Here is a 23,907-nt window from a genome sequence, read left to right as displayed (position 1 = left end):
CAACATCACAGTTGGGCAGCAATAGAATGGGGGCTAATAGATTTAAGTAAAGTATATTTTTAGGTATTTCTCTACATTGAGACCTCAGACTGTAAACTAGGTTCATAGATTATAAAGCCAGAGAAGACTATCTATTCTCGCCTCCTGCTTAACAAAGGCCATAGAATTTCATTCAGTTAACACTGTATTGAACTCAATAACTTGTTTCACTAAAAAAGATCTTCCAGGAAGGCATCCAGACTTGATTTGAAAATAGCAAGGAATGGGAAATCTGAAGAGGGATAAAATGAAAGCAGCTTCATGGCTTAAAGATAACAGTGTCCTATTCCTCCCACAATCCAAAAATGCTGAGGAAGAGGCACCAGAGCTCCAAATGTGAAGCCCCAGACCCCAGTGCTAAGTTTCAGCAGGAAGATCTGTATTTAACACCTGAAATCTGAAGATTTCTGCCTGCATTCACTGAAGATCTAATTAGCAGTACCAGCTGAAGCAATCCATTCAGTTTCATACATTTTTATCTGTGGATCAAAGGCTTCAGGCACAAAATACAGAGAACAGATGATCGAATGACTTCTGGGAGGAGGGAAGGGGGGAAATGAAGAGGGAGTGAGAAGGAGGTAGAAAATTCAAAGACTGAGATTATAAATATACAGAGGGCTGCAATACAAACAGCTTGTGGTGGTGTCCAATTGATGGTAATTATATAGCTTCCTTTTTACTTTTACTTTGAGTCCATATACAGTTTAAATCCAGTCTCCACTATTCCCAAATTCACTTCAAGTAAATTCATGATAATAAATAAATAAAAGTAAAAAAATTAAAAATGTGAAAAAATATTTCCCTCATGCAAGAAATGATCAAGTTACTATACAGTTTGTAGTTAATTTAGTAGCTCCTTATATATTGGAGGATTTAGATGTAATTAATTTGGGAGCAAATATTGTGGTATGTAACATCATAGTTATGATTTTATTTTTCCTTTATACTGTGTATTCTGGTTAATTACTAAACTGTCTATATTCATATTTAGGGACCTGATCTTGCAAACAATGTTCACACCTTTGTACTGATTTTCAGAAATCTCTGCAGTTCCCGTTACTTAGATGGAAAGCTCCTTGGGGCAGGGACCATTTTTTTTGTTCTGTGTTTGTACAGCACTTAGCACAATGGGGACCTGGACCTAGTCACCATAATACAGATAGATACATAAATAACTTTACCATTACTTAGCAGATGAATCACTTTAAATATGTTTTATTTGGTCAAAAATGATATGAAGAATAAGAAGGTAGAAATCTAGAGCCCAATCCTGCAACACTTACTACTGAGCATAGTGCTAACTCCCATGAGTAATCTCTGCAGTTCAATAGAAATAAAAACCATTAGCTATGTTTCATTTCTTTATTATTTGATGTGTTATCAGTAACAAGATGTCTAGGTGAAAAATGTTTCATGTCATGTCTGTGGACTTTAATCATAAATGAACTCGGATGTCATGGTCACCCTCAAGTATATCAGAACTGGACGTTCTCCAAGATGATGTCTGGATTGAGAGAGGATTTCAGACAAACTGAACTACATGCAATTCTTCAGATAATTTCATATGGAGTGCATACTGGAATACCAATAAAGCTCACCTTTCATAATCATATACTTATTACAAATAAATAGCCAAATTTTTGAGACTTAAAAAAAAAACCTTTGCAGGGACACGCACATGGTCTGGGAGCACTGTCAGTATCCAAGGCCTGATTCTGATCTCATTAACACCAAAGTAAATTAGGAGTATCTGCATTGTTTAGTCCATGGTGTAAGTGAGATCAGAATCAGGCTTTCTTGTCATACAATTATGTCAAAGTTTAAATGAACAGCCCTAAGACTGGGCCAGACCTCACTGGGAATTAATAAGCATGAGTCATATGGCTGAGCTCAGGTTTTTATTAATGAGGTCTAGTTCTGTTCTTTGCCAGGTTTTAAATATGGCTGCATTGATTACTATGTTTTTGCTCCAAAACGGGAGTTTGAATCCTGACTCTGGCACTGACTCCCTCTGTAACTTTGGAAAAGTCATTTAAATTTTCTGTTCACTTTTCCCCATCTCTGTAAAATTACCTACATGCCTCACAAAGATGTTGTAAATATTAATCAGATCAAGTATATAAAGAGCATCAAACATGGAAAAAGTGGGCATATCAAGTGTAAGGTGTTGTCATCTCCTACTAGTGATGTTGTGATCATGAAAGGGTTCATTTTAGCCAAAAGGCTAGACTTATTCTGTTTTACTTTGTTTTTCATATGCTGTTATTGCAGGATTGATTATGCCATCATGTCTGATCTTCCCTTCACCTATGAGAGCTTTATATTAGATTTCTTTCTAAACGATATGATACAACTCAAACAGAAGTTATAGGATTGATTGATTAATTATTAGGTGAGTTTCTATGGCCTGTATTATGTAAGAGGTCAGAATAGATGATCATAAAGGTCTCTTCTCATCTTGTCATCTCTGAGTCTATGATCCACATGGACAATAGGGTCAGACAGCAGCATCAGGGACTTAGTACTCTGCCACTTAAAATTCCACCCATCCTATTGAAAAATAAATTCAGCACATAATCTAAATCTTTGTAGTGGAAAGAAAAGGACCTGTAGTGAAAACAGAAATATGAGATGGTGGTTTAGGGCTTCCAAACACTAAATATTAATTTTTCAAATAGGAATGGTTATATTTCCAATCCAGTACTGCATCGTTGCCTTAATGAAGTAGGTAATTAACCTAGTATTAATGCTAAAGGTACATGAATGGATCATAATTTTACCAGAATTAACCCCATCATTCTTTGTGTCATGGTCTGAGGTGCAGTTCAGACCAGTGAGAGGTTGTCACTGCCTGACCTGTCACTCTGGGTACCTTAAATGCTCCACTGCTGTACTGCCCATGCCTGGATGCTTCCAGTCAACAGACAAGCATACACTGAGTATCTGTGTGTTAGGCAGCTCTGACTCTCAACTCTAATTCCAGCAGCCTGCTTGTTACACCCCAGTCACACTCTGGTTACACTTGGCAAGATGACAGCAACATCTGCCAGTCCCAAGTTTTCCCCAAACTATGAGCTCTGCAATATCTAGTCCTCTCCTGAACCATTAACAGCGATTCCTGTTCGCTTGTTCCTTTAAAGATACAATACCCAGCAGTTTGCCACATTGACTGGGGTTAACATTCACTTTAAATCAAACACAGCACTGGGTTGATTTAGATTAAAGGTAAAACAAATGTATTAGTAGGATTTTACATGAGTTCAGATATAAAGAATAAAGTTAAAAATGGTTACAAGCAATTAAAAGTGAAAAACAATTTCTAGAGACTAAGACTTAACAAAACTGCAGTTGTGGTTCAAGGTCAGAGTCTCGTCACACTACATTCCAGCAAGGTGGCTGACCACACCGCTGATCAGGATCTCTGATAAAGTCCAAAGTGCTCAGTTCCTTTGTCGTCTTAGATGAAAGATCACTTGGGGTTCTTACCACCTTTCATTTATAGTCCAGAAGAATCCCTTTTAAATGTTCACTGAAGATTAGCTGCTTCCCACAAGATAAAGCTCATTCAAGCTATGAGGAAGGCAACATGAAGTCTCCTGTTGAAGGATGTTCCATGCTGTTTGTTTCCCCTGCTGATGTTTGCTAAAATGCAAATTACTCTTTCCTGCAGTCTCTTCCCATTGCTGTGATGCTGAGTAGTTGTTTCCTCCCTTTGTTGGCTTGATGGTTTTGTTTACCTTCTATGTAAATTGAATTCCCATTGTTGCTTAATACCTTGGAGATACCTTTAAGGTGGTAGACCCCCATTCCTTTGTCTAGGGTGGGGTAACTTTGGCCCCACCTGGCAGACACGCTTTATTAACATAATTATCAATATGTTTGTAATTCTGAATTTGTCCTTTGTACATTATATCCTTCAATAATATTAACAATATGTTATTAACTTTCTATTGCTATCTTATGTGACACCTTTTAGATACAGTTATGACATTAGTGAGTTGGGTACACTGAACTGCTCAAGCCAGTGGAAACTTACTATCAGATACCAGTGAGCCCCTTGCCCTCTTGCATTGGGATGCTGTTAGGGTCACGATTTGGACCAAAGACAAAAACTGAGGGTATGTGTCTTTATTGGAAAGAGTTGGAATTGGCAAGAATTAATTATGTTGGGATTCCTATCAATGTACTTTCATACCCTTTGCTTTCCAATCAAACACAATTGTGTATCTGAGAACATAATTGGACCTATTTGTTTCAAACAAACTGATTTTGTTGGAAAGTAGGGCCTTATAATTTGCTAAAGTTTTCAATTTCAATTTGAGGAAGTCAAGCAGTGAAGCAGTATGCTGAATGAATTGTGTCTCCTTCCTGACAGAAAGTGATCTATTTTGAACAATTGTTTAGAGCAGTGATCTCCATACTTTTGGATACATTGGGACATATGTAATTTGCAAGTGTCAGGCAAAATATAGAAAACAATTTTAAGGAGCCTTCCCAAAAGTAGATGCAAAAAGGAGAAAAGGTACAGGATGAAATAGCTATATCCCCTGCTTTCCTTTGCTGCTGGATCCTGATCCCTGCATCATGTAGGTAAACAAAAGCAGGGTGGGTGGCTCAGAGCAGAAACTTGGAGTGAAGGCTTGCTAATCTGAGCCTAGAGGCTGTTCCATGCTTAAAAAAAAAACCAGCTGTAAGGGCAAGTAATGGTGCTAGGGAGTGTGCGTCTTCCACATGGAGCAGGAGGGCACTTAAGGGAAGGGTTGCGCAAGTAAGAGGGAGGGAATGTGGGGAGGAGAGGTGGTCCTGGTGGGCTAAAAAGGAGATAGGAGACCAGTTTAGTTTATTAATATCCTCAGGATGTACTCATCCTTACTGTGTTAAGGGTTAAATAACTAGTTCTGCAAATAAGAAATTGCTGGGCTTCAGGAACCTCATTAATTATATAGTATTAAAAATTGTTCACGTCCATGTTTATTGTATGGGCATAGAAAACCTGATCCTGAGAAGTGCTAAGCACTGGCAATTCTTAGGGTACGTCTACACTGCTTCCTAGTGTGGCTAGACAAACACATGCTAGCTCTGCTTGAGCTAGTGCACTATATATAGCAGTGTAGCCAGGGGTAGTGCAGGTGGCAGCTTGGGCTAGTTGCCTGAGGGCTGTGCCCAGAGAGTCTGGACAGGTTTGTATTCAAGTGGCTAGCCCATGCTACCCCTGGCTATAGCCACTTGAATACAAACCTGTCCAGACTCTCTGGGTACACCCTCAGGCAACTAGCCCAAGCTGCCACCTGCACTGCCCCTGGCTACGCTATTTTTATCGTGCTAGCTCAAGCAGAGCTAGTGTGTGTCAGTCTACCAGTGCTTGGAAGCATGCTCCCAGCTGCACTTTAGACAGACTTTAATTACTTTACTAAGAGTTGTAGGTTTTTAGGGCATGTGTGAGGATCAGGCCCTAAATCATGGGCCCACTAAACAATCCCCCAAACTAACAATACTTTTACAAAATGGGAGACTTTGTAAAAAGTGGTTTTATTAAATGTCTTTTTTTTGTCTCCTCTTAGGGTTGCCCTTGTGGAAAACATTCCTGAAGGTATAAACTATTCAGACAGTGCACCGTCCCACTTGTCTCTTTTCCAAGGCTGGATGAATTTGCTTAATATGGCTGAAAAGTCTGTTGACATAGTATCTTCCCATTGGGACCTCCATCACAGTCATCCATCTGCATGTCAGGTATGCTTTGGTCTAAACTGTCACCCCTCTGTTCGGAATCTAGTTTTGTATCTTGCTGCTCATGTTCTTTCTTTGTTGGACTATGGAACTGTGGCTTAACAGAGCTGTTTGGCTGAATATCAGGCGGGGGAGGGGAGAGGGAAATACCTCCTAATTATGCAATCTATTATAGCAGAGCAGCAGAATGGGATCTCTGCTGTAGTTAAGGTTAAAACCAGCGTTGTGTGTAAAGCTCAAACATTCTGTGTTCTAAAATCTATACGGTTGATTGGATTGCCTGGAAATTTGGTATGCTTCATGGGAGTTCAGGGAAGGGATAGGGATCCAAATGTGGGGCCATTTGATCAAGAGATTCCCAAAGTACAGCTCCCTGAAATCCTCCCACCTTTGCTTAAAGTTGACTTGTTCTGGCAACATTTACTGCAGACAGATAAAGGTCAAACCAGGATTTACATCATTGCACATGGATCTCCATCCCCACACAGGTTACCCCCAAGAGAGTGTATGGCACTCGCTAGCATTTTGAGAGAAATCAAATTCAAATGTTATTTGAAAATGAGTTTGTTTTTGCAGTTAGGCACATGACAAACAGTTCTAAGACTCATGCACAGAGAGAGGCTATCTGGAAAACTACCTCTCCATCCCTGGACATGTGTGGCTCGGAGGGAATTTAATGGTAAATTTGAGTACTACTTCCAGTTCAAATCCAGCCCAGGTCGGGGGTGGGGGAGTGGGAACCAATAGGCATATTGCTCCAATCTGCACCTATCAAAAGGCAATTTGTATTTTAGGAAATGTGATCTGATTATAGCATAATATTCACAATGTACTGAAATTATTTTGCAAAAAGAAAATAAATAACACAAACAAAAGCTCAATGTGAAGAGAGGGTGGCTGGGGTGGAAAAGCAGGTAGGAATAGGGGAGAGAGGTTGGGGAATCAGGTAACGGAGATGGGGAGGAATGGAAGGGGATACTGGGTGAGTAACGGGACTGGGGGAGAATAGGGACAGGGTGTGCTGCTCAGCCCCACATTTCCCGCTCTGTGTGTGCCAGGATCTGAGGGGCCAGGGACTACTCATCTCTGCTATGTCTTGTGGGAGTGCAAGTAGGGTTAATTATACAAATGTAGGGTTATTTGAACAAGGGGTTCCTGAGATACCTCCCCCCCAGAAAAAAGAAATCTTATCAAGTTCACAGATTCCAGCAGCTTTGAAATCCACCGGAGCAGAAATCTGAGAATGAACTGTAAACATTTTGGAAAAATCTGTCACTGTCAAGTTGTGTGATGTGGTGCTTTTTTTTTGCTTTTTTTTTTTAAGAAATCTGAGTATGGCAGAATATTCAGAAGGTGCTGAAATTATTTTTGAAAAGCTAATAAATTACATGTGTGAATGTTCCCTGGAGAAGGGAGGTGTGATTAGGTGGGAATGGGGGAGAGGGGTTTGGGTCTGTAGTGAGGGATGGGAGTATTACGAGAGGGAATGAATGGAATGGGTGGGAGGGTAGTAAAGAGGAGTTGAGGGTCTCAGATAAGGAGGAGAGGATAGAGATTAGGGGAGTGGAAGGGGCGAGGATGGACAGGATTGGAGAATCTGAGTGATAGCAAAGGAAGTTTGGTGGTTAGGGAGGGTTATAGCCAGTAGTAAAAGATACCAGGTATATTTAGGATATAGAGGTGAAATATAAGTATTAATTAATGTTGTAATTCAGGACTTATAGGCCTCAGGCCTGTAAGATATTTAGCTTAGCCAATCAAGGTCTCAGGCCTAAAGATAGGTTAGTTGCTCATGTCAGCCTATGTTATGAGATGAAACAGTCAAAGGAATAGTTGTGCTGATATTTAGGAAATATATATTGCAATGTACCAGTTAAAGCCTGATAGAGTATTTTGGGGATTTTTGCAAACATAGGGTGTCAGCAATGTGCTAACCACAAGTTGTTATGGTGACTGAGTGACATAAATGTTAATAAGTATAAGAGGAACTAACAAGATAGTCTATAAAAGTGGCCACTCCAAACTTAGTGGGCTGTGGAAGTATAAATAAGGAAAAGGAGTTGAAACCTTCATAAATATGTACAAACCTTAGTGGGTGTCAGCATAACACATTATAAAATCTGTATCTGGGCCTGTGCACCTTCGGAGACACCAGGATGACACCCTCTGGTGAGGAGGAGGAGGAGGAGGATGACTGACACTCCAGGGTTTCCAAGCAGGAAATATGAGTGATGGCAGTCACAAGGCTAACCGCTTTGCACTGTCTCTCTATTGGCTGCTGTACTTCAATGTTGTGGGATTGTTTATTTGCTTAGTGTATTTATTAATAAAGGAACTTGTGATCAGTTACAATTGTTTCTTGTGTGCTCCTCGTGTCTCTCAGTCTAATGATACTGATAATACTCTTCCTAATTCTGTAGCCACTCAGGAGACTGAACCCTTATTGACCACTGCCATCTAAGAGATTAATCAATACACAAATCCATCAGTTAAGTTACAGATTTGGCACCCCATAGGACCAGAAAGAGCACATAGAGAAGAAGGCCACCGTCTAGGGAGACAGAGATAGATCAAGACCATCCTTGGTGCTAGCCTGGGAATAAAATCCTTGTCATAGTCTGACTCTGAGCAGGGCAAACTGCCACAGTTGTGTAATCAACCTGGAATGGCACTTCCACTTCTCAGTTCCATCTCTTTTTCTTTTGTCATTGTGAAATTATGGGCCCATAAAGAAAATAGAGGGTAATAAAAAGAAAAATAAGAGAAATTAAAGATAAGAAATAAGAGAATGGGGGTGAGTGCTCTCTTGTTTCTCAAGAAGAAACACGGGTTGGAATTTCTCAAGAAAGGAGTTTGGAGGGAGACGTCTTCTGTGGGGAAAAAAGGTAAATTGTAATGATTAGTCATTTTGCAATTTCACAAGAAGAGAATTTTTTGTTTCAAATGTACAGATGTTAATGGGTAGATATTGTGATATATAAATAGTGGTACTAGATATTAACTGAATAAGTAGTAGTGTTGGGACCCTACAGTTATTTACAGACCAGAGGATCCCTGAAATATAAGACTTCTCTGGACTGTGCCCTGACAGAAGATTAAGGGAAGCTCTGCGATCTGAAGGATTTTTGGCCACTAGTAGCTGACGGGGAAAAAAGCACCACAAGTGCTTCCTGGCAGCGAATAGAGAAGGGAGGAAATGACAGTTCCTTTAGTGAGTTGTGGAGGATTTTAAAGGGATTTGGTATAAAAATAACCAGTTGAATAAGAGCGCAAATAAGGCTATGCAAGGAATACCTTCCTAAGAGTATCTAAAAGCCCTGGAAGTGGGCTCTATTAATTATAACTTTATTTGGCTTCACTCCTTTAAGGTGTCAGTAATATTTAGTAGGGACATCCTTGCAGGACAAAGTAGAATCCCAAAAAGCTGATTGTAAAAAGCTTAAAAATCAAGTAAAGGAACGGTCAAGTGGGTGGGAGTCTCAAAAGACCAAAAGAAGTAATCTCCATTTATAAGAAAATAATGGAAACTTAGTTAATCACAGGTCTTAGAGGCCTTGTAACTATGTATTTTATAACCCAGTGGGGGAGGACTGCAAGCTGTAATAAAGGTAGAAATAGTTATGCAAAGTATATGGGTGAAATAAATTACTTTTTAAAAGATTCCATTAAGTATCTATCCGTTCATCTTAATAATTTATCAAGTACTTATAACATTAAAGATACTAAGTTTGTGCTCTTAATTTGTAATTCCCAGTTAATCTTCATTTAAAAAACAAATTTACAGAAACCAATCAAAAGTCATTAAAAGTCTTTGGCCAGCGGCCAATATGTTGCTGTACACTAAAGGGGAAGTAACTTCCCTAGCAGTTTTGTCTGTATGTAAAAAGAGAAACTGACAAACCAAATTGCTTTTAACATAAATTGGCTTAAAATTAAATTGGTTGCCTAGAAAGTCATGTTATAAAAACTTTAATTTTTTTAAATGTAGATAATGTATTTTAAAACAAAGCTAATTACCACTATTTGCCTTTGTTTAGGGGTATTTAATGTAGTATTTTAATAACATAGCAATGATTTATAAGGTTCAGCATCTTTTCTAGCAAGGCTATGGCTGATGTAAATGTGAAAGGTAACTTAGGCTACGTCTATACTAGCACTTTTGTTGGTTTAAGAAACACACCCCAGAGTGCCATAAGTTACCCTGACAGAAGCACTGATGCTGTCAGCTCTATGTCAGCGGGAGATGACATAGCTACTGCCGCTCGTTGGGGGTGGTTTAATTATGCTGATGGGAGAGCTCTCTCCCATTGGCATAGCGTGGCTACATGTGAGATGTTACAGCGGTGTAGCTGCATCAGTACAGCTGTGCCACTGTTAGGTCTCTAGTCTGGACATGGCCTTAGTAAATAAAGGTAGGGTTAAAAACAAGCCCCACCCACTACACCCCTAATCTGTAAAATAGGCAAGTAGGAAAAGGAAAAAAGGTAAAACTCTTATGTAAAATTAAAGTATTAAGAGTGTGTGTGTGTATATGTATAAATAAGGGTAATTTATATATAAAATTCTGTTCGCGTGTCTGCATTGGCCAGACTGCTAGCCACAGAACTTGTTGGGTTTAAAAATCTGGTGGTTAATAAAATATTCTTTATTCAAGTAATTGATTATTGTATATCATTATCCCAAAGACAGGTATCAAGTCCGTTATGATCCTAGACATGCCTGCAGTGGCAGTGAGAAAGAAAAACTTTCTACTTTATACAGAAATTATCCTGCTCCGTGTATGTTCTGGAGGACCCTAGTCCTTTTGGGATGTCTTTGGGCCCTTCTCCCTGCCCCTCCATGTGAGCTGGGGTTGGGCAGGGAGGAGAGGGAGATACACAGGCAATGCAAATTTAACCATCTGAAATCCCAAAAGTTAATATTTAAGATAATAATCATCCCTGTGTGGAGTGGGAACTGGCCAGAGTGTGTGGGAGCCTTTTTAGGAGGAGAGTAGACTAGGTGGACCTTGGGGCATGGCTGGAGAAGTCTGGAAGAAGCAGGGTCAAGTGTGTCAGCTGGAGGTGGTAGCATGTAACCTTCCTAATCTGCTGCCTGTGATATGTGGATGCAGTGGCACAGAGCAGGAGAGAGCAAGGAGCAGCTTCTTACATATTAATGGGTTCTACAGTGGTGAAGTTTGGCTTAATGAGATGGGAAAGGGAAGAGGAGGTGGAAATGTTGGTGGAGGCTACATGTTGTGGGGAAGTGGTGAAGAAGGGGGTGGAGAAGGAGTGAGACACACTAGTTTTCTCGCTCACTTTGAATTACTGTAACCACCATGTAATGAAACTGACATAAATCATGGATGGGATTTCTGACACTGAACATTTCAAAGCACCACCATTATTCCCTTTCCACTATTACAAAATGTACAGGAGTGGGGAGGAACACTTAGGAATCACATAGCAACGGTGTGACCAAGTGGACGGACCGGGACTATTCCTAGCTCTGTTTTTGGCATTCTGGTTGACCTTGGCTGAGTCATTTCCTCACTCTGGGCCTCAGTTTCCCATCTGTAAAATGGGGATAATGATATCAAATTCTTTGACATTTACTAATGAAAAGTACTGTATCAAAGCTAAGTATTTTGATTATTACCTGGCAATCAGAGGAACAAGTAGTTTATTTTTGCAGTCAAAATAAGTGGACAGAATTTACACAAAAAATAGAGGCCATGTCTCATCTTGGAAAGTATGGGGGTAAATTTTCATTCTCTGGTTTTATGATATCAAAATCTTTCAAAATAACAACAGTTCCTGTCTAATGGAGAAAGGGACAAAATGCATTCCCCATTATGTTACATCATCAAACACTGAGCATATAAGAGCATATCTCTGGGATATAGTTTTGAATGGACTCACCCTGATGAACTAAGATATTTCAGACCCTAATAAGTAGAGTGCACATCTTCTAGTGCTTACTTTACACTACCTGAGTCTTTGGGGGAAACAGGCTGTTCAGTAAAATGGCAGGGAACAAGCTGAAAAGTGAATGATGGGAAAACTATTTCAGTTGTAAGGAATCCACCATATTACACTGTCACAAACTGTTCTTTCTTTCTAGTCCAGTTCACACTACGTAGTCAAAATTCAATTTACTGCATAACAGACAATGACCAGTATTCTAAAAAAAACAAAATATGGTGCTTTGGATGGCCAGTATATTCAGTCATGAACTGGATTCTCCTTCTTCTCAAAGAGGAAGTTTATAACCCTCAATAGGACTGCGTATAATTCCATTCTTTCCTAAAAACATATAGAAACACATGATGCCCTAAAATGTGCATTTATATATTGATTTAAATGAGTGAAAAACTGAGGTGGGAAGCCAAAGGCACAATTTACCACCACCCCCACTCATCCTTTAAGAATACATAATAATATTGGAATATAATAAACTCAGTACATGTTAAAACAGTGAGACATTACACAATGTAATTATTTACATTTATTTTCTAAGATATTTGAAACCCAGGCACTGTCATTCAAGCAGATGAATTTGAAGAGAAAATGTCTTAGATGTTCAGTTATTGGTATGTGCATGAATTAAAAAAAAAACATTTTCATCTGAAAAAATTCAACATGCCATTTACTTCTGAACCAGCAGAGCCTAACAAATCTCAAACAGAGAACAAAAATAGCAAACTTAAAAATTGGGAGTTGAGCATCAAATTAATTCACTGTGATGCATTCAGATGTAAAGCAAAAATTACAGCCATGGTTGCCATTAGCAGAGTAGGTAAGGTTAGGATCTGGAGACATTCAGATTTGTTCCCTCTCCCTCAATGCAAAGTTTAAATAAGCAAAAGTAAATGTATTTTTCATAATGTTCAGCTCTATTTATTTCTGCCTGCTGACAGGTTTATAACAGTGAGTGATTACTTCCACTAAAGACTGCAAAAAAAAGTCTGCAGCTTTCTCAGGGCAAGTCTACACTACAGTGCTACATCAACAAAGCTTACTCCTGGGGGAATTCTGCACCACTGCACGTGCACATAATTAATGTTGTGCATATTTTTAATTTTTTGCGCAGAAAAAAGCTTCTGCTGAAAAGTTGTAGCAGTTCTGCTTTTGCCCACCAGAGGGTACTGTGGTGATAGAACACAGCAGCTGCTCCCAGTGAGCAAGGGAAGAGAAAGACACTGTCCTGCCTTCTTCACAGCACTCGTCAGGCCAGGTCAGGAGACGGGCAATGAGGAGACAGACAGTGTGGAGTGCTGGGGGAGGACAGACTGGGGGCAGGGGCTGAATGGGAGTGGAGGTGCAGGGCCACATGGTGATGTGGGAGGGGGTGCAGAGCTACATAGGGATGGGAGTGGCTGGGTCAGGGCACAGAGACACATAGGAACATGGAGAGGGGGTGAAAGGACACATAGGTACAGGAGAGTGGCTGGGTGGGGGCATGGAGACACAGGAACATGGAGAGGGGTGAAAGGGACATAGGAACAGGAGAGTGGCTGGGTGGGGGCACAGAGTCACATGGGTACAGGGGGTGGAGGAGAGGGGTGCAAGGACTGTAGATGGGGAGAGTGGGTGTCTGAGTGGGGATGGAGGGACACATGTGCCTGATTGAATGGGAGAGGCTAGCAGTCAGCCAGCATCTGCATGGTGGAAGATCCCTAACAGTCATCCCCCACCAAAAAACCCAACCCTGTTCCATACTTTTCCTGCCCATATCCAACCGCCCTCCAAGTGCACACCCAAGCTCCTTCCCAGCAATTATTTCCCTCTTCCTCAGCGCCTCCATTACCCCTAACTCCCCCCAACCTTTGCACTATTTCTGGGGACTGCAGGAAATATGGTTCTGTATTGTAGTTTACATGAATTATTACTGTATTAATATTCCTAGTAAGGAATCTATTTGCCAAAAAACATTTTCTGAATCTTTTTTGTCTGTACCGTTACAGACATACTTGCTGACAGTTTTTTTTTTAAATAAATGACCAAAAATAATTGAAACTGATGTGATTATATTGTGTTATTTTGACAAATAAAATATGCAGAATTTTGCAAAATTTTAAAATATTGTTCACGGAATTTTTAATTTTTTGATGCAGAATTCCCCCAGGAGTAGAAGCTACACCAATGCAGCTGGGCAGTTGTAGCACGTCTGTTGAAGATGCACTATGCCAATGGGAGCGTGCTCTCCCATTGGCATAATTACGCCACCTTGGCAAGAAGCATGAGCTATGTCAGTGAGAGAATGTCTCCCACAGACAGCACTGGTGTGGACAGCACAAAACTTTCATCTCTTGGAGGGGTGTTTTTTTCACACCTCTGAATGACGTAAGTTAGATTGACTCTACCAGTAGCATAGACCTGCTCTCAGTTGCATAGCAAAGTGAACACAGAATGGTCAATAGATCTTTTATCAACCCAATTTTTTCATCCAAAAGGGCTAGTAACTGCAGACTAGCTGATAAATGTATGCTGAAGAAATCTTCAGAGATGGATTCCAGGCTTGATGACAAAGTATTCTCCACCCAAACATGCACCGAAGTTATTGCAGGAAAGAAGAATAAATAAGAGTTTAGCTAAATAAGAGTTCTGCATTTTCTTGTTTTGAAAAATCAAAGTTCCTTGTCAAGTGGGAGAGCAATCGCAGAAGTTTGAAATTTTTGATAATTGCAATCTAATAATTCACAAAAGTAAAAGCAAGGTGTCCTCAAGTCTTTGCAAGTTTGGGTAAACTGAAACTTGCCCCAAACTAGGCAATGGGGGAAAATGAGGACAAAGCAACTAGATCAGAAACTGCCAAGTACATATGATGCTTCATATGTCGTCTTGGATTTTTATTGATGCTTCACTATATGAGTCTTTGTTTTATCAGAAACCAAGGGAGGATGGGCCTTCTCCATGAAAGCCCTTATGCTTTGGAACTCACTCACACCCTGCTCTGAAGTAGCCCAAATTTGTTGATCTTCAGAGCATGCTGCCATGCAAACCTTTCTACAGGGACTTCTCGAGAGAGAGGTGTGTTTCTTGGAGGAGAATATTTGAGGAGGGTAGAGTATTTTTTCTCATTTTGTTGCCATAAGGTTTAGTTAATATTTTTTTCCTTTAAAATGTATATTATGGAGTTTGCCGTTGGATGTCTTTTATTTTGATGTTTGAATTACCACATATGTCTCTGATAGGCACCTTTTTTGGTTTGTTCTTTATAAATCTAAATAAATATATTCCTACTGATGCCTCAGGTTACAGCGTGCTGCACTCTGAGGTCTAAGAGTATAATGCTGATAGTATGGGGTTGTTCAGCTGTAAAATATGATTCTACAATGTTTTGTGCTGGTACAGACTTCTACAGTGTAGAAATTCAAGTGAACATCTTGTGATTAAATGTTGTGTATATTTTTCTTCCGCTGATTCCGCCTCACCTCTTCTTTCACCCTCTCAGCAGAAAGCTCCATGTTCCTGGGGAGAGGAATGGGCCTGCATTGGTGATTTTGCATAGTCAGCCTGCATGTGCTCTCAAAATAGAAGTAGATATTCTGGGAGAAGGCAAAAGGTCCTGGACTGCTTCCAAAACTTACAGAATAGTAGTTCCTTCCCTGGCCATCTTAGTTATGAGACACAATGGGACTAGACAGAGGAAACTTTCAGGGGTAGCTTCCAGCACATTTTCAGTGGGGAATGGGGCAAATTTAGGATCATGCCGTTTCCCTAACTCCCAGAATTCCTTCCTTCTCTTTCACTTTTCCTTGCTCTGTGGACTAATCGTGTCATCAAAAAAGGCTTGCTCATAAATTGGAGACCATTGTTCTAGACTACAGCAATCAGGGTAGATGTAACTTTAGTGACACTAGTGACCATATAAAGCCTATGTTCACAAGAAATCTGCACCCTTGATATTGAGTTTACACACTAGAAACCTGTGCAAATGACACTGTAAAATTCCAGCAAATAATCATATTATTCAGTGTGAGGTTAAGTTAGCAGCATCCGCTGTTGTGTGGTGTTTAACTGGCTCTGTGTTGCCACAGTTTTCCCTGTATGGGTGCTTGTTTTAACACTAACTAGGAGAAGGCTGGAAAGGAGGGAAAGCTGTGCTTTTTGCAACCATCCTCAAGTGAAAGAAGTGGCCAGCCCCACATTTATCAAGCTGATGTGCAAGTCCCAGGACAGGATTAATTTGGTGTGCAAACTCTCCCACTCCACCTCACATTTCCTCCCTGAGCTATTTGTCTAGGGGGGTACCGAAGCCTTCGGCGGTGATTTTCTTTGGTACCTTCAACATCCATGCCACATACAGGGTGGAGTCAGGTGGCTTCTTTTCTGATACATTATTTATTTATTTATATGTCTGAAGATGGGCAGGAGAAGGTGACATCCCAGGTTCTAGACACTCCTGAAAATTATTTATTCATAACAGATAAAAAAAATGTTAGCAACCACCACCATGTACCAACAATAACCAGCTAAACCTACCAGCAAAGATTAAAGAGTACCCAGGCAGCATTCTGGGACAGGCCACAGAGTGGCCAAGCTTGCCCTTCCCCTACTTCTTACTCTCAGGGGTTGTTTCCTCTGCTCAACAGCCCAGCCCCTGGCCCCCACTGACAGGCTGGGGGAGACATTTCTGAGCTCCAGCTGAAGATAGAATCATAGAAGATTAGGGTTGGAAGAGACCTCAGGAGGTCATCTAGTCCAGCCCCCTGCTCAAGGCAGGATCAACACCAACTAAATCATCCCAGCCAGGGCTTTGTCAAGCCGGGCCTTAAAAACCTCTAAGGAAGGAGATTCCACCACGTCCCTAGGTAACCCATTCCAGTGCTTCACCATCCTCCTAGTGAAACAGTGTTTCCTAATATCCAACCTAGACCTCCCCAACTGCACCTTCAGATCATTGCTCCTTGTTCTGTCTTCTGCCACCACTGAAAACAGCCAAGCTCCATTCTCTTTGGAACCTCTCTTCAGGTAGCTGAAGGCTGCTATCAAATCCCCCCTCACTCTTCTCTTCTGCAGACTAAACAAGCCCAGTTCCCTCAGCCTCTCCTCGTAAGTCATGTGCCCCAGCCCCCTGATAATTTTTGTTGCCCTTCGCTGGACTCTCTCCAATTTGTCCACATTCCTTCTGTAGTGGGGGGCCCCAAACTGGACTCAGTAGTCCAGATGTGGCCTCACCAGTGCTGAATATAGGGGAATAATCACTTCCCTCGATCTGTTGGCAGTGCTCCTACTAATGCAGCCCATATGCCGTTAGCCTTCTTGGCAACAAGGGCACACTGCTGACTCATATCCAGCTTCTCATCCACTGTAATCCCCATGTCCTTTTCTGCAGAACTGCTGCTTAGCCAGTCGGTCCCCAGCCTGTAGCGGTGCATGGGATTCTTCCATCCTAAGTGCAGGACTCTGCACTTGTCCTTGTTGAACCTCATCAGATTTATTTTGGCCCAATCCTCCAATTTGTATAGGTCACTTTGGAGCCTATCCCTACCCTCCAGCGTATCTACCTCGTCCCCCAGTTTAGTGTCATCTGTGAATTTGCTGACTATGCAATCCATCCCATCGTCCAGATCACTAATGAAGATGATGAATAAAACTGGCCCCAGGACTGACCCCGGGGTACTCTGCTTGATACCGGCTGCCAACTAGACATCGAGCCATTGATTACTACCCATTGAGCCCAACAATCTAGCCAGCTTTCTATCCACCTTATAGTCCATTCATCCAATCCATACTTTTTTAACTTGCTGGCAAGAATACTGTGGGAGACTGTATCAAAAGCTTTGCTAAAGTCAAGATATATCACGTCCACTGCTTTCCCCATATCCACAGAGCCAGCTATCTCATTATAGAAGGCAATCAGGTTGGTCAGGCATGACTTTCCCTTGGTGAATCCATGTTGACTGTTCCTGATCACCTTCCTCTCCTCCAAGTGCTTCAAAATGATTTCCTTGAGGATCTGCTCCATGATTTTTCCAGGGACTGAGGTGAGGCTGACCGGTCTGTAGTTCCCGGGTTCTCCTTCTTCCCTTTTTTAAAGATGGGTACTACATTAGCCTTTTTCCAGTCATCCGGGACCTCCCCTGATCGGCACGAGTTTTCAAAGATAATGGCCAATGGCTCTGCAATCACATCAGCCAAGAAGTGATGCTCACGTCTTTGTCTTAGAAGGCTGGCTGGAAGATTGGAAGAGTGTGTCTGTTTTACAATAAGCATTGGTTGCTGAATTTAGGAATTTATTTTTCCTATTTGCTACTGCCAGTGTGTTATGATTTTTTTATTATGCTTGATAGCTGTAAATGTACCCAGAGGGTTGGCCATTAGATAAGTATTAACAATACTAACACAGTAAATGAATAAAAATAGCATGAATTATACTCTCTGCTTTTTCAGAGAGATAAAACCGTAAAGCGTTGTCAAAACTTTAGGTACCCAAGTTATTGAAGGGAGAAATAATTCAGTTTCCTGTAGTGCTGTAATAAATGTAGTTCTCTGTTCTTGCACTTCCCCTGTTTTATTTTGAATGAGACGTGCATGCTTATAAAGATAACAGCAGCAAGGGAAATCAGCCAGTCTAAAATCAGGTCATCTGGTGAGAGTGAAGAAATTGGCTTCATTTCTTGACTTTCATTTTTTAATTCAGTGATGCTTTTAATGCACCCATTTCCATCTATAGCTGGGATTGACATTGGGGATCATTGGCAATTTAGATCCAAAACTGTCCAGAGAATGACAGTTTATTCATGTAAAACATATTTTGTTATGTCATACTTTGCCTTTTTCAGACGGTTGTTTCAATGGGTTGTGCAAAATACAAGAGAATATAGCCAGCTTCCTAAGAGGCATGGTTTCATAAAGGTTATATAATAGCATGCTGCAATTTCATGGTACTTGGTCTGGTACCTGATTTCTTTTCAGATCTCATAAGCTGACTATGTATGAAATGATACTGGAGACTGTCGTGTAGTCACACAGCAGTCTGATATTGTCTCACAAATCCCTGAGTTACAGCATGAGGACTCTTATTTGACAGAAACATTTCAAGGCTGCTGACAGCAGTGACAAAACTCTTCAGATCTTCTCCCTGGTCCTTTTGCAGAGAACAATAACAGTAAAATGACAAATAAACACATCAAGAAATATTACCAGCTGGGTTCGAAATATTAAATGGAAAGAAAGCAGGATAGTTTAACCAATACAGTGCATCATTTAAGAGACTTAATCCTGGGTTGTATTAGGAAATATTTGTAAAATTTCCCCTAGTTACGAGTATGGGATATAAGAGGCTTTAAATACAAAGAGTTCAGTGTTTTTCATAGTTGTTTTGAGAGTCTAAATTCAGCATTGTGTGGGTTTGAGCACCTGCCAAAAGCATAGACCATGCAGTGACAAATAGGAAAAAGGCAAATCTTTTCATTTGTGTATTTCTAACAATTCTCAGCACTCTTACTCATGGTGAACACACATTACCACTCTTTCTAGCCACTACATGGCCTTCATTAGCATCATGACCTTGGCTGTTATATTAAATGTTTTTGGTTTTTATTTAACATTTTCTGTATTGAGATTTTCAATGTTTTACAATTTAAGAATACAAACACTGTATTTCGACAGAGAAAACTGTTTTTTCTAGGGTTATATCATTGGGTATCTTTTGATAGTAAAAATATTGCTCTGGATTTTCAGAGTAGATGCCTGCTTTCGCTATGCACCAGCAGCCATCAGTCAGGCCATAGAAGTGCAATCTTAAACATCTTTGAGCCCCTAAGGGCTAAGGGACTGATCCACTCCCCACTGAAGACAGCAGAAAGACTCCCACTTATTTCAGTGGGAGTTGGATCATGCCTTTAGTCACAGGTGCCAGCTTCTTCATTTCCCTGGGGGTGCTTGACCCCTGTTCTGCCCCCTCTCTACCCCTTCCCTCAAGGCTCCACCCTTGCCTTGCCTTTTCCCACCCATCACCTTTTCCCACCTCTGCCCCATCCCCTGAGCGTACTACACCTTTGCTCTGCCCCTCCCCTGGTGCCTCCTGCATGCCGCTGAATGGCGGGCAGGAGGTGCTAGGGGGAGGGGGAGGAGCTTATTGGTGGGGCCTGCCAGCAGGTGGGACACACTGGTGGGAGAGGAGCTGATTCGCAGGGCTGCTGGTGGGCACTCCAGCCCCAGAGCACCCACAGAGTTGGCGCCTATGCTGTTAGTCCTTAGGGAATAAGGAGAGGGGGATATTGTGTGTAGGGCCTTCTAATGATCTTAGGAAAGGCGGAACAGAATTATAGTGAGCAATTTGAATAAAAATGTTTTCTGATTCTCCTATTACATCTAGCTGGTCAGTGACTTCTGCCCTGGAAAAGAGATGAACTGGGCAGCCCCATTAGAAGCTATTTCAGTTGGGGCAGTTTCTGCATTTAAGAAGCACTGGTGCATTCATAGCAGCAGAGCCCAATTGTTTCATAGAGTTTCTCTGAGCTCTGTGCTGAGACAGCAGCTGGGCGGTGGTTTTGTATGTAACACAAGTAAAAATAAACAATTGTTTACTGTAATAGCAACCCTGTGGCTTCCCTATAATTTGGAGGAATCATTTCAACTTGTTTTTAAAAGCCTGCTGTTCTTATTTTGCCTTGATGTATACATAGCACATTGAAAATGAATGGTTAGAAATGGAGCCGAATTGTGAACTGGTTAAGAGACCTCCTGTACTTCACTTATGCTAAGTATACAATGACATGGGACTCAATAGTGAGATGCCTTTTCCTTCCACACAGTAGAATAAAGGGATGGAAGATGCTCCCTTACTTCCTTGTGCAGACTACATACATCACAGATGTGTGCGTGGGAGGGAGAGCAGCTGCTGGGGGTTGCTACTCACTCCTGTGCAGGTGGGGAGGAACAGGAAGGATATTGAGTGGAGCCTTAGCTATGTTAAAACAACATGATTTAGGTTGCAGAGTCAAGCAAAGTTAGGAAATGCCAGAATTTAGCTTGCCTGTGCAACCTTAATTCCATTCCTTTGTGCATATGCATTATGATATTTAATCACATACTATTTTTCGCATGGATCATTTTCCTGGCATGGACCCTATTAAGGCTTTAGTGGGATCAATGTACTTGGGAAGGGTGCACGTTTTATGCCGGGAGCCGATTGTCATGGTTCTGTAGATTTTTTTTTTCTCCCTTGCTGGTGTTGTATAGAATGGTTTGTTTGCAGGTTAATATAATGTGATTCTTGAAAACTTGCTTTTTTTTTCCTTTTAAGTTTTTGTGCTAGATTTTACTCTGGGATCATGCACTGCTCCCAATAACTTTCATGGGAAATGTGTATGTGTATTCTGAGGGTAGACCCTGGCTAAGTCAGTTAAATAAAACCATGACTTCTGCATACTTTTTATTTTATGTTTTTCTAATCGTTTATGACATCTGTATGTAATGAGCTAAAATAGCAGCAATTAAACACAAACCCTCATTATATCGTGGTAGCATACCATAGTTAATAGTGAGCTGGACATTATATTCTGGACTCTTCATTTTAGATATTTATAATTTAGCAGCATATTTCATTTGGATTTAAATATTTCATGCTTGGTCTCAGTCCAATGGTTCCTTTTTTTAAAGTTTAGCCAAAATCCCTTTTAGCGTTTACAATTATATAAGTATTTAAAAATGCATTTTTAACAAAACTAGAGAATTCCAAAGTGGCTTTGTTTTGAAAGGTCAGACTTAACATGGATCTTGTCTTCAGTGAGAAATTCACTCTTTGCAAAATCTTCAAAATGTGGCTTGAAATAGAAAAGGTATGAATGTTTGAACAAGACACACTTAAGCATGCACAACTTGCCACTTTCATTACCAGTTTAACTGTGTATATTCAAGAGCAGCAGAAAGACAAACTAGTGCCCAACTGGACCTCTTAGTACTACTCCTGGACCACCTTCCTAATTGTTCAGTACAAAATAAATCCTTTGTCTCTGTTTTATTTAAACCAAGGAAATTAAATCCTAAACTGTTAATGCAGTATTAAGAACTGAGGGCCAAATTTGATCAGTTACACCTGTGCAACATCACTGACCACAATCTGGAATAAGTGAGCGGCAAATTTGATCTTCAAAATGGATTTTCAAGAAAGGGGTTGAGGCTGTCTTTAGGCAGATTTCAGCATAGTTGTGGACTAACTGCTGTTTACTCCAGTTACTGTCCAGTATAATTTTGCTTTTATATGTGTCTTTTTTATTGCTGTATAATTCAAACAGTTCTTCATTTTATTAACCTTGCTTTCCTTTAATATTTTCCCCAGGGTCAGCATCTTTTTGAAAAATTGCTAGAACTGGTATCTCGAAATATTGAAATAAAACTAGTGAGCGATATACTGCCCACCGAATCAAAGGTATTAAACGACTTGAAAACAAAGGGTAAGACCAAGGTCTTTACGTTATTATACCATTGACTGCTATATTAGCATAACTCTTTTCTTTCACTTAAAATGCTGTTACTTCATAGACACAAATGAAATATGTGTAAAACTAAACCTTTTTGTTTAATGGTGATGCCCTATAATTCTTCAGCTTACCTTGGCTCAGAGTTTTCATTCATCTTCCAAAAACTCTTTTATCACTTTAGATGGAGCAGATATTGGCAGTTTGTAAATGGTAAAAAAGTGGCCATGTGATTACAATTTTAAGTCATCGCAACCATAATGGTAGGCAATGCAACCTGAAAGAATGATTGCACTCTGGGATGGGATATTCTTCTCTTTTGAGGAATAGTGAAACAAATAAAATAACATGTCAATGGTATTGACGTAACTTTTGCCAAATCCTGCCATCAATTTCTATGCAAAACCCCAGAGACTTCAGTGGGGGTTCCCCATGCAATTGATGGCAAGATGCAACCTGTTCTATAATGAGCGACTGCTTTGTTATGTTTTTTTGTTAACTGCAATGTATGTTACAATGATCTCTCACATATACATCATGCATTTCATTGTGAAGTATTCCAAAGCTCTTTAGAAACTGAAAAGTACACTGTCCTGTCTGAAATCTAGCCAATTTCAAAAATGTAAGTTAAATGTAGCTTCAGGTACTACACCTGTCTCTGAGGCCCTGCTTTCACAATCAGTTTTGTATTTTTAAAAAGTGTTCTAACTAACCAAGCAGGGGCAACTTGCTGACGGTTCATGAGAAACAATTAAACTGACTAGATAGAAAATGTCAAATGTACAAATAAACTGGAAAAATAGAGAATGTTTTAAATCTCTTTCAGTTTTTAGTAATCTTAGGTGTTACTTGAAGCAAAAGTAGAACAGTGATGTAAAAAAATCTGCTAGCAGTGGTGTTTTTTTTTTTTTTAAATTTCAGGTATAATTTTAAATTGAAAAGCAAACTCTCCATATGAATCCTATCACCACCTCTGAAATGCAGAAATCAGCAATTGTTCAAGGCACTAATTTAGCAAAGCGCTTAAGCATATGCTTAAGCTTAAGCATGTACTTAAGTCTATCCCTGTGTCTTAAGAAAAGAAGTGAAGAATATTTTCCAACTAAAAACTGTTAATTTGTATTTAATGAAGTTTCTTTTAATCTGATGATTAGATATGAAACAAGAGAAATATTAATGAAATTCTTGCTTTGGTAAAAGAGATCACTTTTGAGCCATTCTGAAATCTGATTACAATATAATAGCAATTGCAAATATGTCATATTACCATGATATTTATTCCATTAAGACTGTGAGAAGAATCCAGGGCTGCCCAGCGGGGGGGGGGGGGAGGGCAAGTGGGGCGATTTGCCCTAGGCCCCGGGCCCCGCAGGGGCTCCCACGAGAATATAGTATTCTCTAGTATTGCAACATTTTTTTATGGAAGGGGCCCCCGAAATTGCTTTGCCCCAGGCCCCCTGAATCCTCTGGGCAGCCCTGGAAGAATCTGGATGTCAACCAGTGCGAGACTCAAACATTTTCTAAAATATGTTTGCAGCTAGTGAACCAATGGGGTTTCTCTTCTCACAGATTGGGGAAAAAAAGGGCCCTATATTGTATCACAACTAGCATAGTCCAGTAGCTTGAGTGGCAAGAGGGGCTAGCCACCTCGATTCATCCAAGATGCTAGGCATGTATTTGGGAAAGTTAGCCTGTCCTCCTGCTCAGGGTGCAGTCACTACACCCTA

The 23,907-nt window shown here is 40.5% G+C and overlaps 1 protein-coding gene across 7 annotated transcripts in view; it reads left to right on the top strand.

The window, feature by feature from the left end:
- The window catches only part of PLD5 (phospholipase D family member 5), a 280,023-nt gene that overhangs the window by 156,558 nt on the left and 99,558 nt on the right, over window positions 1-23,907 (top strand). For 4 of the 7 annotated variants that reach the window (XM_045011366.1, XM_045011372.1, XM_045011367.1 and 1 more), the window contains 2 exons: window positions 5,601-5,769; window positions 22,042-22,156. In XM_045011366.1, coding sequence (XP_044867301.1) covers window positions 5,601-5,769; window positions 22,042-22,156 — 284 coding nt within the window. Of the gene's footprint in view, window positions 1-2,310; window positions 2,432-5,600; window positions 5,770-22,041; window positions 22,157-23,907 lie in introns of those variants that run through there. The other 3 variants (XM_045011369.1, XM_045011371.1, XM_045011370.1) reach the window with 3 other exon arrangements.

The sequence above is a fragment of the Mauremys mutica genome, chromosome 3, assembly GCF_020497125.1.
Source record: "Mauremys mutica isolate MM-2020 ecotype Southern chromosome 3, ASM2049712v1, whole genome shotgun sequence".
Lineage (NCBI taxonomy): Eukaryota > Metazoa > Chordata > Testudines > Geoemydidae > Mauremys > Mauremys mutica.
The sequence above is the reverse complement of the archived record's forward strand: the minus strand, read 5'-3'. Positions and strand labels throughout refer to the sequence as shown.